This window comes from Rhipicephalus microplus, chromosome 8 (genome assembly GCF_043290135.1).
Source record: "Rhipicephalus microplus isolate Deutch F79 chromosome 8, USDA_Rmic, whole genome shotgun sequence".
Taxonomy (NCBI): Eukaryota; Metazoa; Arthropoda; class Arachnida; order Ixodida; family Ixodidae; genus Rhipicephalus; species Rhipicephalus microplus.
In genome coordinates, this window is record NC_134707.1 from 85,669,971 (window position 1) to 85,686,839 (window position 16,869).

Sequence of the window (16,869 nt, forward strand, 5' to 3'; positions counted from 1 at the left end):
TCTTATGTGTTGATATTTTGTAGACGATGCACACATATCACCACAAATCCCACAAGTTACATCGACTTCAAAATTTTGTGCCACCACACTTTTAAAGGGCCCTACAAGACTTTTTGAGCATGGTCAGAAAACGCTGCCCATCGGCAATGGAGGTGCCAAACAACACACGAGCCAAATACCTACTGTAGCGCAGCATGCGACCTGGAATTAGCAGTAAATTTTCAAAGTAAGCTAAATATTGCTTTCTCTTCTTTGCGCAAATGACGAAACAAGCTCAGAAATTGCTCATCACAGCCATTGCATCAGCCGTTCGCGAATTTAAGCAGGGCGAGCTCCAACGTTACAAAAACTGCTGCGATTAGCTGCGACTTGTACCACGTCCACACGTGATCACACTAAAAAGCTGCTTATACGAAGAAAAAAGAGAAAAAGTGCTCAAAGTCACGATGAGTGTGTGGCACATTTTCTTTCGTTGTGCTATCCCTCCCTGCTTAGCTTCAAGTGCTTTCGTCAGAACGAGAGAAGAGAGAATGCAATGGCAGCGTTTGACAAATTTTCGTAGCTCCAGTTGTGCTGGACAGATTCCAAAACTTTTTGCAATGGCAAATTCACGAGGCAATAAACTCTTTTCGTGAATCTATTTGATGGCTACTTGAAAAAATGTTGCAGGACCTCTTTAAGTTAGTCGGGTTTTCGCGCTTCTCAAGAATCTTCAAGGCATCATGCAGTAATTGCGACATACATGCAAGGGTCTTAAGCTCGACAAAAAGTACTTGCCACCATTAAGGACCAAGCCTGCAAACTACAGATAACGTGCCCAATGCTCTACCTAAAGGAGCTGTGGTGAATGCTGTTCTCCAGTCCACTATGTATATTGGTACTTCAGTTTTTGTTTAATCCTGGTGGTGTTGGTTAGTGCTGCTGTTAGACACACCTCTGTCAACTAGTGTCAATCAGCCCGAAGTCACTTTACGAGCTGCAATAGTAATAATCGTGAAAAGAATACCAATACACTTTCCATCGTTACGTAACAAAGTTTACAATCACTTATCACAAGCCGTTATAGCAAGGGTGTCGACTTGATTTTTTCAGGTAGTATGCGAGGGATCATTAGTCTGCTGTCTGCTCGTTAAAAAGCTAATGCGCTACATCATGCAAGCTGGCAAAAGAGGAGTGTTTCATCATTGCTGCGAACGGTGCTTACAAACATTCCCTGTGCTTGCAAACACTACTCCACAAAGTGATACTGTAGCTCAGTAGGTGAAGAACATTAAGCGCGTGATCCAAAGATTGCAGATTCGATCCCCTGCCATTTCGTTCACTTTGCTTTCTTATATTTTATACCACAATTGCTGCAATACAGTCAACATTGAACAATAAGCGTCCTCTAGAACTTCCTTGGCTTAGTTACTGGCTGGTTTTTATTAACAGTGGGCCAAACAAAAAAAAAACAAGCCATGAAAAATCCCTATCTTTACAGGCACATAAAAAAGTAATAGTTCACGATGGGTTTTTGCAGTTTCAGCCAAAATCAAACAAAAAAGATCCAATCCTTCTATAGATGTGCTGCCTAAACCTTGCATATGCGAGCCAATGCAACTGACCCTGAGCAGCCGCTGTCTGGAGAGCGAGCCCGACTTGCGAAGGATTCCTTCGGTGGACGCATGCGAAATGAGCACGCGCAGGCTCTCATCCAAAAACCTGCGCACAGAATAACAAGGTATTAGTATGGATATTCACTTAAACGCCCAAAAGTCCTCCATGGGAACATAATATAGAAGAAGTGGCAATCACAAGCAAAGCAAATGTTTGCCGGAAGACAAAAAGATAGACACCATAACTGGTCTCTAGACAGAACAGAAAAAGACACCATTTTTTGTAGCATCTCAAGTCCAGCAGTGGTTGCACATTTATGCAAGCGTGTGGTCACCAGCCCGTCGAGAAGTACTGCTAAGGCAAATATGAACATCTGCAAGCCCGCCCTACCGCCGTGTACATTATCCCGACGAGTCAACACAGTTACACGAAGTTTGTGAACTCTGTGTCCTGAATGCAGGCTAAACCACAGAAACTGCGCATTGTTGGCTAACTGCATCACAAACGAATGACAGATCTGCCACGACTAGATCACGAGTTGCTGTCTACCCGCGACATCACTGCAATGAGACGTTGCCGAGAAGCCGCCCCCTCAATATCGAAACTGTTGTGTCTGCTGCTGTGTCACGGACAGACTTTCCACTACGCACGCGTGATGTTCTTTGCTCTGTTCCCTTCCTCCCAACCCCCTCACCACAATCTTATATTAACACACTACTGCAGATAATAAACATCATTCTTTGCTCGTTTTCAAAGCGTGTGGACATGTGTTCCTTTCGTGCCGTGGCCAGCAGGCCAAAACAGAAACAGTAAACTTGACAGAAACCAAACATTCTGTTTAGAGTAGCGGTATTAAAAATTATTGAATGCATTGTCAGGCACAGCAATATTCATTTAGGGGCGAAGCTTCTTAAGGCGTGGGTCTGTCCATCCTCTGTTGTTGTACGTAGCCACCTGTAGTGGATGCGAGATGGTGGTACATGGAATGTTCACTAGATGGACAGACAGACTAGCAGGTGAACAAACGGATGCGCAGAGTGGGTATGTGCCACAGGGGATGCAAGATGGCAGTACTTGCAGTGTTCACTAGAACGCACGGACAGACAGACTAGAAGACGGACGGACGAATGGATGGACGCATGGACGGACCCTTCGCCTCACTCATCATCATTCACTCCGTGAATGTGCTGCGATTTTTTTAGGGCTCTCAACACCTGCGTTTTATGGAGAGGAACAAGTGGAAAATATTGAAATTCATGTCAGTACTATTTTAAGGAACACAATAATCCAACTACATGGGAATTTGGGCATTGCATTCCTTGGAAATATGGTTACCAGGACCAGGAATAAAACCTAAGCGTGTTGCTTGTGAATCATGATAGGAACGGCACCAACGTAAAGCATGGGATGAAGAGGGGACACAAACTATGATACAAGCACTGACTAACCACTGTTTATTTCCTGTACTCGCCACATTACAAATACACACTAACTATCATCTAGAAACTGTTCCCTTGCGATGTTAATGCAAGTTCATGCGTGGCAAACGGCCCTCGTGTCGTGGTACTTGTTCCTTGTTTGTCCCGCGATTTACGTTTCCACTGTTCCCACCATCAAAACATTACGCTTAGCAATGCCAGTATTAGGCTGGCAGGCCTTGCGACAGGCAGGCACGCACACAGGCAAGTGGCACTGGCTACTACTGCAGCAGTGCCATTGCACATTGAAGCAAACGAGTCATGTGAAAGAGTAAGCCACCTACCAAGGCACTGTTAGTCCGGCCACCAGGTGCGAGGACTGCTGCGGCTGCTCCAAGATGTCCACGCCAAACAGCGGCCACCCGTCCGACGTTGCCTTCACAGAAATTGCAGTACGTGCAAGCTCGCTCAACCTTTTGCGTAGGCTCAAAACACAGCGATGATAAATCCTCGAATAGGGGGTGTCGCTGGGCTCTGGCGAGTAGAGCCAATCAGAAAATGGCATTTCCAGCGCCTTGGCGAGGTGTACTCGAGCGTATTTACTGGTCCAAGAAGTTCACCCTAATATCAATAATCAAGTTGTTGGCACTTAACAGAAACCAACTATGTGTTGTCGAAGAGTTTCTGGTGTTTCAGCAAGACAAGTAGCAATCATTGGCCCCATCACTTTAACAGCAATGCTGTTAAAACTTCAGATAAAATGAACGACCACAAAAAAATTATCATCACGAATTCGTACTTGCAAAGAAATTGGGCAAAACCAACCACTCGCCACTTGGTCTATCAAAAGTGAAGGATGAACAGTTAACGTAAGAAATGCTTGTGAAGCGATCAGATGTCAGCAAAACTAGATACGAAAAATGCAGGAAAGGGTTTCCCGACGTCATTTCTCTAGCTGCTCACACGAAGAGGTGCTCTCTGGCTGTCACAGACGGCGATAGCCAGCCACCTTACGCACTTGCCCTAAGAAGTACAAATCGGCTAGCAGCTAACCATCACGTTTAAGAGAAAAAAAATTTAAGCGCACGAAAAATGGTGAGGACTAAGAAAGTGATTAGCACTCTTCTGTCAAATTCTTAGTTCTGTCTTCGTTTGTCATGCGCTTAAAAAGCCTTTGCTTTAAACATTATGGAATTTGCATTCGTTTTTCTTGACGCAAAACGCTTCTGCGATCTCTCTAGCCAGTTATCGTTGTGCAGGCTTTGATGAGTGGTGTGCGTCGCTTGTTCGGCGCTTTAGCGTGACACGTCTCACGCTCGCAGAACTTACTGCGGAAGCTATGAAGACACGAGACAACACTAAGGCTACACCCCCTTAACACTGCTAAATCAATAATACGGCAAAATCCGACTTTCAAACAACGGCCTACCTACCTGTTTGCCCGTAGTCGGTGTTCCCTTGAGGCTCGGAACTCGGAAGCCCATGCGTCGGAGTTCGTTGGCGGCTAGCTGCCTCTCCGAGTCGGCGCTTTCTGCGACGAACATCGTCTTCAAGCGATGGTTTGCGGCTCTGCGTTTAAGCACTGGCCCGAATATTCGGCCCCTCGCGGGTGGTCAACGGGCGTGCAGCAGTCGGCCCGTTCGCTTTTTTCAAGTTTCGTGCCAAGCCGGATGTGACGCCCGTGTTCCGCTCAAAATCCGCAACGGCTTTTTCGCGTTAGTGCTGACATCTTGCCACAGGTAAGTTGTGTAGTAAAAGTGTATAAATTTTTATTCTTCGCTCACTTGCCACGATACAAAAATAAAAAAATACGGGGTTATGTTCGATATAATTACTATAAAAGCTCGTGTTGTTAACACTGATGGTCTCGAAGTTTTAGTTGCTAGTTTTAGAGGCTATGCGATTTTGCGTTGCAAACACCGCGTTTGTTTAAGGGTTCATACACGGAGGAAGGAAACCTTTCCTTCCTCCGTGGGTTCATACGTCTAAAAAAAAAATGCGTGGCCTACGTATTCTCACAGAAATGCTTAGAGTGCCACGGCACTCAAGGTCTGTTCGATTCAACTGCACCTTGTGAAACAGTTCACGAGGTGCTGCACTGTGCCATTCGTTTCAGTGGCGTAGCATTGACGACCTCTGAACCCTGCCATTAATTCCGAAAGGTGCAGAACAGATGCAGCACTGGTTCACAATTTCCTTGCACCTCTTGCGCTGACGGTTCCAGCTTGGTGCAGCCCCGCGTGCAGCTGAGCAGACGACGCAGCACTTGGGCGTAGACGCATTTACTAACGAAGTGTGTTTTGCCAAGATATTTTCGCCTAAAAACTGTCCGCATGTGTGGTTCGCCATCGGTAAGTGTTAGTTGAACGATGTAAATTAGGCGAACATACATAAGGCCTGCACCTTGTCGGCACATCGTCATTCGTTTCAGGCGTAGCTCTGTGCCCTCACCGCTGAACCAGGCTGAACTGACACTGCACGATTTCTCTGTAGTGCAGGTGAATCGAACGGACCTTCAATTTAGTAAATGTCCCGTCCTCTAAAAGTGAAATTAAAAATGTAAAAAAACAACGTTAAAGCTGCCGTATCAATAATTTAGTTCATGTTTTTTACACGAATATTACAAAAAAGTTGGAGTTGACGCACTAAAAATTTTGTGCACTACACCAAGTTCAATTGCACTACACCGCTGAACCATGGCCGAACATGCAACAAGGGTGATGTCATCGAGGCCGACGCGACCGGAGAAAGGCGAGCGCCGCTGGCGGTGTGGTTAGCGTTGGGGGGTCGTGGACCTCGTGTTGTCGAGGGGCCGTCGCAAGCTCAGCTGTTCCCGAAGGCGGTGACGATGACGTTCACGTGAGAGACGACGTTCGTACCGGAAGAAGTAATGCTGGGCGCGATGCGCGAAGCCGGCTGCGTCGGTTGCCCGCCGCTAAACGTCGTCGGCACCGTGGTCCGCGCGTTCGGTGCTCTCTTCTTGGCCTGCGCGTTCCAGCAGCAACTCATGGCTTCGCTTTACATCTCCGCCGTCGTCGTGGCCCTCGCCTGTTACGCCATCCACCGTGCGGCCCTGCCTCGCGTAGACGACGCCCTCGCGGCTGAGGTGATCCTGGGAGTCGACGGCGGACGTGGTGACGGCGACAATGAGCCGCTACCGCTGGTGTTCGCGCACAGGGGTGGTGGTCACGACGCGCCCGAAAACACCCTCGCTGCCATCCGGGAGGCCAAGCGTAACAACGCTTCGGGAATCGAGTTCGACCTCTCCTTCACGCACGACAGCGTCGCGGTCCTTTTCCACGACGACACCCTGGAACGCACCACAAACGGCGAGGGACCTCTAGCTTCGATAACCTTCGAAGCCCTGCGAAAACTAGACGCCGCCACGAATCACCCGTTTGCGGACCGCTACGCCGACGAGCGCGTGCCGACGCTCGAAGAAGGCGTCGAAGAGTGCGTCCGCCTGGGCCTGCGCCTCATCCTGGACGTCAAGGAGTACGACCACCGAGCGGTCGCCCTAGTCGATGAACTGTTCCGCAAGAGACCCGAGCTCTACCGTCGCGCCCTGGTCGCCTCCTTCTACCCGCAGTTCATCTACGCGCTGCGGCGCCAGAATCCGGACATCGTGACGGCGCTCACCTGGCGTCCTGGTTTCGTCGCGTACGAGGACATCGAGAACCTCAGGCCCCGCTTCAAATCGTCCTACACGAAGCACCTGTTGGCCCGGGTCGGCGACTGGGTGCTCGACCGGGCGCTACACGGCGGACTGCTTCCGTACCTGACCGGCGCCTCGGCTCTGCTGATCTGCAAGAACGTGCTGAGCGCGGAGTACGTGAGGTCTTGGAAAGACCAGGGCCTCCACGTCCTGGCCTGGACCCCGAACCACCCGGCCGAAAAAGAGTTCCTGCGGAAAGTCCTAAGGGTGCCCATCATTACTGACACCCTGCGGCACGCGTAAAGACGGTGTTTGACACCTTTTTAGCACCCCTTTTTACAGCGCACGTAATTATTATTTTTTTGTAGTGTAGTCTCCACAAATTGCACGAACAAGGGAGTCTAATACGATTGTTTCACCAGTACTATTTTAATTGATTAGTGTAAAAAAATGTGGTAAAAAATTCTAACTGCACAAGGGAACTCTGTTGCAATCAAACTTTCTCAGTGTGGCATGTTGCTCTGCTCATATGACGAACATGAGAGTATAATACAATTGTCGCCCCGCCGCGGTGGTCTAGTGGTTAAGGCACTCTGCTGCTGACCCGCAGGTTGCGGGATCAAGTCCCGGCTGTGGTGGCTGCATTTTCGATGGCGGCAGAAATGCTGTAGGCCCAGATTTGGTGCGCGTTAACCCCAGGGGGTCGAAATTTCCGAAGCCCTCCACTATGGCATCTCTCATAATCATATGGTGGTTTTGAGACGTTAAACCCCACATGCCAAACCAACAATTATCGCAACTGTGCTATTCCTATAGAAAAAAAGAAAAAGTGGATCCCGACAGAGAGCAGAGTGGAAATCAAGATTGCTCTTTGTGTCACCTTTTTTCAAGATATGACATTTTCAGGTGACTCACAAGACATTTAGTTGTGCAAGCGTTAAATCTGGGCACATTCTTTTGGTGTTTGGCGTACATTGTTTTTGCTTATTTTGTACACCAGGCAGCTTGAATTGGCCAACTAACAAGCAACCTACAACTGAAAATTCATGTCCTATGGAGGCTTAGTAAATTCATGGTAGAACCTCTGGCATGTACTTTCAGAGCCACTTTAGTAAATGTTTTGCCTTTGGATAAGGCAAAAAAGGGTGACCCGTGCTCCAGTCTTAGTATTAGTACATTGCGAGATTTAGCTAACTGATTATGCTAAGGAATAGCAGAAGGTAATTAGTAGCAGCAGTGTAATTTCGTCGTAGATTCGCATTCAAAGTTTTGTGGATGTTTGAACAAATGCATGGCTCCTATAATGTTTGAACAAATGCATGACTCATATACTCTGTGACATGTCAAGAACAGTGTGGCTTTTTTGCCATCCAGCCAATGGTGTTGCGGCGGCTACGTGAGGTACACTTTGACTCCTCTCCTGAGTGCAGCACAGAAGCAATGAGCTGTGACATCAGGACGAAATGGCAAAGCCAATGGATGATGGAACATCCTTTGACTGGGAAAAACCACACTATTCTCGACTTGTGACCGAGTGTAGTAGTGGTAGTTGAGTGTGGGTGTATTTATCGAGGAACAAGGCACACATAACAGAGAGAGAAAGAGGCTTACGAATGTACTTTACTGCGTTACTGTCGCATTATTGGTGTCTAGATTTACACTGTAAGATGTTTTGCCTGCACTTATAAAACTCTCCAATACTTATCAATAAGCATGCACACTGAGTAAAAAATCGCCTTTGTTTGGCAAATGTGATAAACTGCCTTCACTGAATTACGAAGTGGACAATAGTGTTTTGGAAACATGCCTGCAGTTGTGTCGTATGCTGTCTCTATGCCACGCACAAGGTGATCATCGTAGATACTCATATTCATTTATCATTGAAAAGAACTGCAGATCTTATCACAATGACGTGTTGATCGCCTCATTCACTGTGGACCAGGCCAGTAGCCAGGAATTTTTTTTCTTTAAGGCAGCCCACTTGCTTAGGGCCTTGACTCTTTTGGAAAGTCTCGTATTTTCAATAATTTCATTAAAATATCAGTAATAAGAAATTCAGGGCGGGGGGGGGGGGTAGGCCTCTAGAGCATCCCCTCCTGGCTGCTAGCCTGCTGTGGACTATCTGTCATTCACCTGCCATACGCATCTCATTTCAATACCTTGCTGAGATTGGCATGTTCACACATTGCATGTTTACGCTCTGTAGTTTTAAACGGGAAAGCTTCATAGATGAAATGTTGCAGCGGAATGCGGCAGCTTTTCCTGTAGCTTACATTGCGGCCAACTCAGTATGTCTTTATTTAACGTTAACTGTCTATAAATCATTTGACTTGTTTAAATACCTTGTCTAGAATGGCATCTTCATTACAGTTTGCATGTTCGTGCTTGAACTATATGTAGTTTTTAAATACCGAATATCCATAGTTGAAATTGCGCATGGCATCCTGTGGAATGTGGCAGCTTTTTATGCAGCTTGCGTTGCCGACGTTGCAGCCAGCTCAAACTACGGCTTAACTTACCGTGCGCCGCCTGTCATTCACATCTCTTGTTTGAATACCTTGTTGAGGATGGCATTACACTTTGTATGTTCATTCCTAAACTAAGTATTTAAATTGAAAAGCTCCGTAGCTGTAATTGTAACTTTTCGCGAAATGTGGCAGCTTGCGTTGCTGACGTGGCCCCCAACTTAGTCCGGGCTTACATATTTATGCACCGGTGATCTCTGCAGAACCTTCTGCACTTTCATTGACACATCGGGGTTTCATCGCTGGGTACCAAAGTACACGATGAGAGGGGGTACTTGCAGCTTGCTGAAGTACCTTCCTTGCCATGTTGTGTAATATGCTATTGGGCATTTGTAGGTCTTTTAGGGCATATGTATGCACTTTTATATGGTTCGATTCCTCACATTTGATGTAAGAAAATATGCACAGCTCTTTTTTTTTCTGATCTAACACACATACGAAAAAATATGGAACAGGATGCATGTTTGAGCTCACTAATAGCCTGGTAAATAAATGCTACAAATGCAGAATGTTACAGGTAACGGAGTGCTAATCAGAGACTGGTGGTTTATTGTACTGAGCGCACCACTTGTGGTTGACAATTAGCATAAAACTCCATGTGAGCCGGTTGATAAACTTAACACGCTAAATAAAACACAAGGTGTCTTCAAAACAAACGAGACACTCTACTGTCGACAGACAATTAATTGTGCCGAGCACAATACATATGATAGTCGAGATAATGTGTTCCATTCTTTTGTAAATGCATCATTCTTGTGCTATTACAGAGTACGAAAGGTGTCTTTGCATCATTATCAATTTTCTTAAGTATTTGGTTGCAGGGGTAAAGGTGCAAGGACGATCAAAAGTCTGCACGCTATACTGCCATATGAATACATGTGATAGCGGCCTTCAAACTTTTGACACCCCCATGTAGTTAACATGAAACCAGCAAAATAATTTGGCCACATTTTTGCAACTCATTTCTTTGAGTCTTAGTGTTGCTTCTATTATGTGTGCCCGTAATTCAACTGAAAAGTAGTCCATTTCCAGATCATGTGTTGCCTACTTTTTGGATGCCAAAAAAAGAGGGTTATTTTGGGTTATGTTATTGCATAAAAAACAACACATTTACGGGATTGTTGTGGCACGAAAACTGCTTGATTATCATGTCCTCAAAGTATGTACTTGGCAAGCAACATTTCTTTTTCACGAGGCAGTTGTAATACACCATGTCACAGTATGAGCATTCGGTTAGAGCCAATGGTTGATTTTACAAAATTTATAAATGGAGCTAAAGCAACATTTACAATGTACAGTGCATCCATAAAGTCATTGTGCACTTACAGCAAATCACTGAAACAATGTACAAATGTAAACTCTTCGTCATTTATTGGCACTCCGTTGTAGACATTACATATTTACATGCCCTTTGGTAAAGGATTCGAATTCGGCAGGCCACAAACTTTCTCGTGTACGTTCAATCTTGTGGGCATGGGTCGCTGCTGCACAGTTCGTGGTGCTGCATCATCACCTCCACACAACATACTGCAAAAAAATTAGAAATTTCGTGTTATTTGGTGAAAAGTTGGTGTTTTTATCTTGCTCATTTTCGTTTTTTTTTTTTGCCTTCCTAGAACCTTTCCAAAATGTACCATGACGTTATAGCCACACTGTGGTGGCCTAGTCCTATTTTAAGCTTTATTGCAAAAAGCAAATCCTCTGCCCGCACCACCAGAAATGATGGATGTGTCTTTGTGACCTAATTTGAATGTGTTGTCTTGTGGGTTTCATTACTATTTCACAGAGAGAGAAACACAATCGAAATGGAAAGTTTCAGAGGAATGCATGCATGAAAAAAAGTGTCTTCAAGGGACCCTAAAGGGAAAAGAAAGTTGCATTTTTAGCACTGAACTATGCTTCTCATCTGCCAGATCGACACATATGCCCTTTTTGATGAGCCAGGAAAATGCTGTGTGCCAGTAATACCAGCAAGTGCTGAAAGTGCTGCTTCAGTAAATGAAACTGATTTTTTCAGTGTGACAGATGCAGAATTTCAAGGCAGTGGCATTAAGTAGTAGGCACCTTGAATGCTAATGAACAGTGTCCCAGAGGTACCTCCTGCTTGGTCTTCCACATGGAACATTCAGTATGCATATCATTACTCAGGCCCCAACTCTTCATCAGCAGTTGCTCTGCGCAGCATAAGCTTCCGTGAAGCAGCCGCAGTTTGACGTTTTTTTACCCGGTGTAGACGTAGCAGTGTTTAAGTTCTTGTCTTAGTGGTTGTCTGAGGAAATGGTGCAGCTTTATGCAAATTTTTGTTTCTTTTGCTGTGACGTGATCTTGTTTTAGTGCAGTGACATTTATTTTGTACAACTGTTGGTGCGCTCTTCCAATATTTGCGTTCCTGTTTATGTGGCATATTTGAATCATACAGAGCACTGAGCAAATAAATGACCAAAGCGTGCTGTGATTCGGTGCGTGATTTCGATGTCTTGGAGTTTGTGATAATTTGTCTTCTTTGGAGCGGAAGTTCTACTACGCCATGTCTCAAAAGAGCATTCATGGCGTCGCAATGACCTTCAGCCACCGAAGCGCTAGTGATGATATGTGACTTGATCCGCTGCTGAGAGGAATCTAAGCTGCCCTCGACGCTGCGGTACTACGTGACTTGGCTAAGGTTCAGCGGCTGCTTCGTCAGCACTTCATTGATAAGTCTCGCCGTGGACAGTGCGCCAGCGGGGCTTCCGTGCGTGTGCTTCGACGCAAAGGACTTACTGAATACGGTCGTCCAGTACGGCTAGACGGCAGGCTGCAAAACCTCCAGCAAGCACAAAGTTGTGTCTAAAACATTGAAGCGAAGGGAGAATGCAGATTAAATCTGAACATACTGACAGAGTTGCCTGTTGGTTCGGTAATTAAGGCTTTCACAATGCTCAAGCTAAACATGGGTTTATTTTCCGACATTTCAAAACCAACTTGGTTCTTTCTTCGGGGTAAGTGACAGCGGAGGTGTTCAAGTGCAACTCTTAGCTTCTTTGATGACGCCTTCCCTCCTCATTTCCAGCTATGCCTTCAGAGAAGTTGAGTTACACTTTGCTTCCACAGTCGCTTCGTCTGAAGAAGGAACCGAGTTGGTTCCGAAATGTCAGCAAGTAAGCTCGTTTTTGGTTGAAGCATTCAGAAAGCCTTACTTCAGATCTTATCAGCTCATCATAGACAAGGCAATAGAGAAAGAGATAGAGAAAGGTTTGGTGAAAGGCAGGGAGGTTATAGACAAGCCATGACTACTTACAGCTTCAAAGTCCGAAACAGTCTGCCTCAGTATTATGAATGCTGATAAAGCGGCCCACCATCAGATTTGCAGAAAAGACCAACTTCAATGAAACACTTTGTGCATAGTGCTTGCAAAGTCAGGCGGTACAAACAAGTTGATTAAAGAGTGGAATACGATCGAGTCTTTCTTTTTTTTTTTAATGCAAAGCATTTCTTAGCGAAATTTTGTGACTTTGGCCGTATCTATCTATCTATCTATCTATCTATCTATCTATCTATCTATCTATCTATATAGCCGCCTACGACTTCTAGCTCTCCTGGCCGTTCGGATTACGAGGTCTATACTAAAATTGGTATGGCATAACATGACTGTATATTGAGCTTTAGTGACTAGTCATAACATGAAAAGATCTATACTAAAATTGGTATGGCATAACATGACCGTATATTGAGCTTTAGTGACTAGTCATAACATGAAAATCATGACGTATGTCATCATTTGCATATGCTCGTGCTGCTCCTGCGGTGGTTTTCTTCGTATGACATATTGCATAACTGGTATGGTATGACATGACTGCATGGCGAACATAAGTGATGGGCCCTCACGTGGAAATAACATGTGTGTCATGTGTAAGCACATCAGTACATGCCACGCTCATGATGCGCTCGTGGTCGTTTCGCTAGCTTCACATATGCCAAACTTGGTATTCAGTGACGTGAATGGATGACGAAGGTAAATGACGTGCCCAAACCTGATAACTATGACATGCGTGTCATCCAAAACATTACTTTATGGTACGGTCATAGTGGGCTCGCAGCCATTTTGTTAGTTTTACATTTACCAGTTGGATACGTATTATATGACGCGAACGGACGCGATGGTATACGACTGGTGCCAACATGATAATCTTGGCTTGCGTGTCTTGTAAGAACATGTCTGCATACCATGCTCATGATGCACTCGCGGCCGTTTCGGTAGCTTCACACATATCAATTTGGTATTATGGGAGGTGAATAGACGAAGGTAAATACGACACGTCCAAACATGATACTCGTGACATTCGTGGCATATAAAACATGACTGCATGCTATGCTCATACCGCGATCACGGCCTTTTTTGTTAGCTTCACATATACCGAATTCGGTATTACGCGACTTGAATGGACGACGAACACAAATGCCAGGTCTAAGCATAATAACGATGACACTGAAGTCGTGTACGGCTTAATTTCCGTCCGCCTTGTAACGTTGTGCTGATTTTAATGTGCCGATATTCTCGTCCGTGCTTCGCATATAATAGATTCCCACTGTACGTAGGATCGGTAGGATCTGGCACTTTTATTCCTTCGAGATGCTATTTTGATGATGATGATGATGATGATGATCCTTGTTCTTTTGGCGCACACCTTCAAAGGGGGATCGGCCAAGAACCGGACGGCAGGATCTTTAAGTTATGGTTTTACAAACACAAAGTAACTTGACTTTTGACTGAAATCTGATATATATATATATATATATATATATATATATATATATATATATATATATATATATATATATATATATATATCATGTTGCTTACCGTTGCCTGGAGTTAGTAGACTATTTTTTGTGCTCTCAAATATTGTTTCATTAGATGTGTTTAATTAAACGACACGCATCCCTCGCGCCGGTTCATGACAGCGATAAGCAGTCACAGCAGTTATCGTTCTTGTGGCCGATAGCAACACGTGTTCATCGTAAAGCCACCACCAGCGTTGCGGCCCTGCCGAGACAGCACAATGGGGCAAATGCTATCTATGGTTGTTCGTACGCGTTCGTACGAGCGGGTTTGTCACGTGGTATTTTTTGTATTTCACGGGCATTTGTAATTAGCAGAAAAACACTAATATCTTGCAGATATAAAGTTAAATACTGTCTAATCGAACGTTTTGCAAATCAATCTACAACTTTCTCATTTAAAATTTTTATCTATCTTCGTTCCTTGCAAAGTTAGTTAATTAAGCATACCTAATAAACAATACTTGAGAGTACAAAAAAAATAGTCTGACTAACGCCAGGCGACGGTGAGCAATATGCATTTGGTCGCGTCATAATCGCGTGTGCCGGCATATTTTCAAACTCTGGCTAAAATGACCTGAGACACACTATATAAAGAAAGAAAAGCTAATAAAAGAGTATATCTGAGCAAAGATGCAGGCTATCATATGTGATTTGAGACAGAGGTAGTGGTGGGTCCAAAACAAATGATATAAAAAAGGCACACTAACATGGCAATCGCTTTGTTTCAAATATGTAGTCAAATACCGCAGAGCAGACGTCGCTGTGGTTATAACATAACTTAATGCTGCCAAACGATGAAATTACTGCCACATTTAATTCTAATCCTAATTTTTCAAGGGGAGCTACCAGGTATCTTTCCGCTGGTAAAAATATCGGCGACAGAATTAAAAGAAATGATGTATCGTTCTCACTTCTTCGCAAACCTGACATAAAGGTGACGCCTTTATGTCACGTTTGCGCCAAACTAAATAATAATTTAGTTTGTGAATTCTACTAAGTAATCTGATATAAGTAACTTCCAGTTGCCATGTTGCGCACCACAGTCTATTCCTGTAGCATCTTAGATGTGCGAACTCTCGAAATTTATCCAATGAGTAGGAGTTGATTTCATTATGCAAACAAAAGTTTCTAAACCTTATTGCTGTCGCATTAGCCGTATCAGGCAAAATCGGGATAAGGAGACCGCTAAGATATACTGTGACTAGTGCATCCGCCATCTCATTGAGATATATGCCATGATGGCCTGGTACCGATGGCCTGGCAAGTTTGTCGGTATGAGTTGTCGAAACATATGCATAAGTGTTGACTCCCGAAGACAGATTGGCACATACTGAGAAATAATCTGTATTTAAGACTGCTTATGATTCGCCCAAAAGAAGTTTCCGCAGTGCCAGCACAATAGCAAATAATTCTGCTGTGAATATTGGTGTGTAATCCAGTAGTTACCAGGACACATGGCCATAAATGGCAACAGTATGTTAAGATTAAAGATAAGACACGCTGTGCAACCGCAGTATTTCTTGTTTCTTTTTTCTTTTTTTGTGTGGTATTCGTATGAACCTGTGGTTATGGTGCACAACTGCTGATATGAAACGTGCAGGTTCGATAGCGACCGCGGCGATCGCATTTCAATGGGGGCAAAGTGCCTAACTCCCGTATTCTAGAACGTCCCTTCACTCAACGCTTCACATTCACTTGAGAAAGCCGATGGAAGCGCCCTCTCTTGTCTCCGCAAGTCACTGCATATTGGCGATAACGTGGTGCAATTCTCGAACAGCGGAGCGTCATTTTCAGCCGAGCAGCGGCGCAGTGCTCAACTTTGTCAAGTGAAGGGCGAAAGTGGAGTCGAGGAGCGTTTGTGAATACGGCGGTAAGCACTGCGTAATGTCAGGGCACGCTAAATCCTACAAAATGCTCCGATGGGTTGTGTGAATTTGGGCAGAAGTTTGAGCGGCACTGAATAAATTGCTGTGGTACCATGGCGTCCACAACAAACGCCACTATATTTTTTTTTAGTACTTCCACCTTTCTTATCATTCGCGTAATTGTTGAGTGCTTGCAATGAGCGTGCGTATCTGCAACAGCAACAAAGTACACAATGGCTCTATTTACTTGCCCATTCGGTCAAACCGCCACGGATAAAACCCGACACTACAGCACGCGGAATGCTAAGACTCTCAAAGATAGGACAAAAGTGTTATCAGTGTACATCGTACAGTTTGGCGGCGCGGTAACATAATTAAAGCATGCATTCTCAAAGTTGTGGTTGTCAAGGGGAAAGTACGGCTGTTAACTACGTAAGTCAAGTATAGCAATGCAATTAAAATACTCGCTAATGAAACATTCAATGCGTTTGGCATCATATGGAGGCGAACAATAATTCCGGGTTCCTCTCTAACAGCTTATATTTAATGGCCAGCGCAGGTGTGCACTGGTTTTTTCATTGGGGAAAGGAGCAGCTCACCATTAAGGGATCCTGGGTAGCCATTATTGTCAAAAAGCATTCGTTGCTGTAATCCTGCGCACTAAAAAAATGACAAGATGTCCGCCAGGGTTAATGTATTCCGCAACCTTCTTTTGATGATCAGAAGCCCCCCCCCCCCTTTTTTTTTTTGTCACTCTCGCGCGCAGTGGTATAGCGGTCCCGGATGTCTAGTTACTGAGCAGGGGCGTAGCCAAAAACTTTTTTTATGTTTGGGGAGAGGGGGGGGGGGCACGGGTCTGGTGTGCCATTCTCTGGCTACGCCCCTGTTGGTGAGTTGTTGAATCGGTAGTCCTCGAGTGGTGACTGGTACCAATAAGTGTCAAGTCCTCAAGACAACTTCGCTTCACACCTTTCCTTTGATTTCAATAT

The 16,869-nt window shown here is 44.9% G+C and overlaps 2 protein-coding genes across 3 annotated transcripts in view; one reads left to right on the forward strand and one right to left on the reverse strand.

Annotated features, from left to right (window-relative positions):
• The window catches only part of LOC119165097 (uncharacterized), a 48,872-nt gene extending 44,178 nt beyond the window's left edge, over positions 1–4,694 (reverse strand). For both annotated transcript variants that reach the window (XM_075872251.1, XM_075872250.1), the window contains exons 1-3: positions 4,448–4,694; positions 3,359–3,450; positions 1,605–1,701 (exon numbers count right to left, since the gene is read on the reverse strand). In XM_075872251.1, coding sequence (XP_075728366.1) covers positions 1,605–1,701; positions 3,359–3,450; positions 4,448–4,558 — 300 coding nt within the window. In that variant the 5' untranslated portion in view covers positions 4,559–4,694. The remainder of the gene's footprint in view (positions 1–1,604; positions 1,702–3,358; positions 3,451–4,447) is intronic.
• Positions 4,695–5,732: 1,038 nt separating this feature from the next.
• Positions 5,733–11,676, forward strand: LOC119163889 (glycerophosphodiester phosphodiesterase 1). The gene has a single exon (XM_075872252.1). It carries the CDS (start codon positions 5,905–5,907, stop codon positions 6,970–6,972), a length of 1,068 nt encoding a protein of 355 aa, XP_075728367.1. The 5' UTR covers positions 5,733–5,904; the 3' UTR covers positions 6,973–11,676.
• Positions 11,677–16,869: the final 5,193 nt, after the last annotated feature.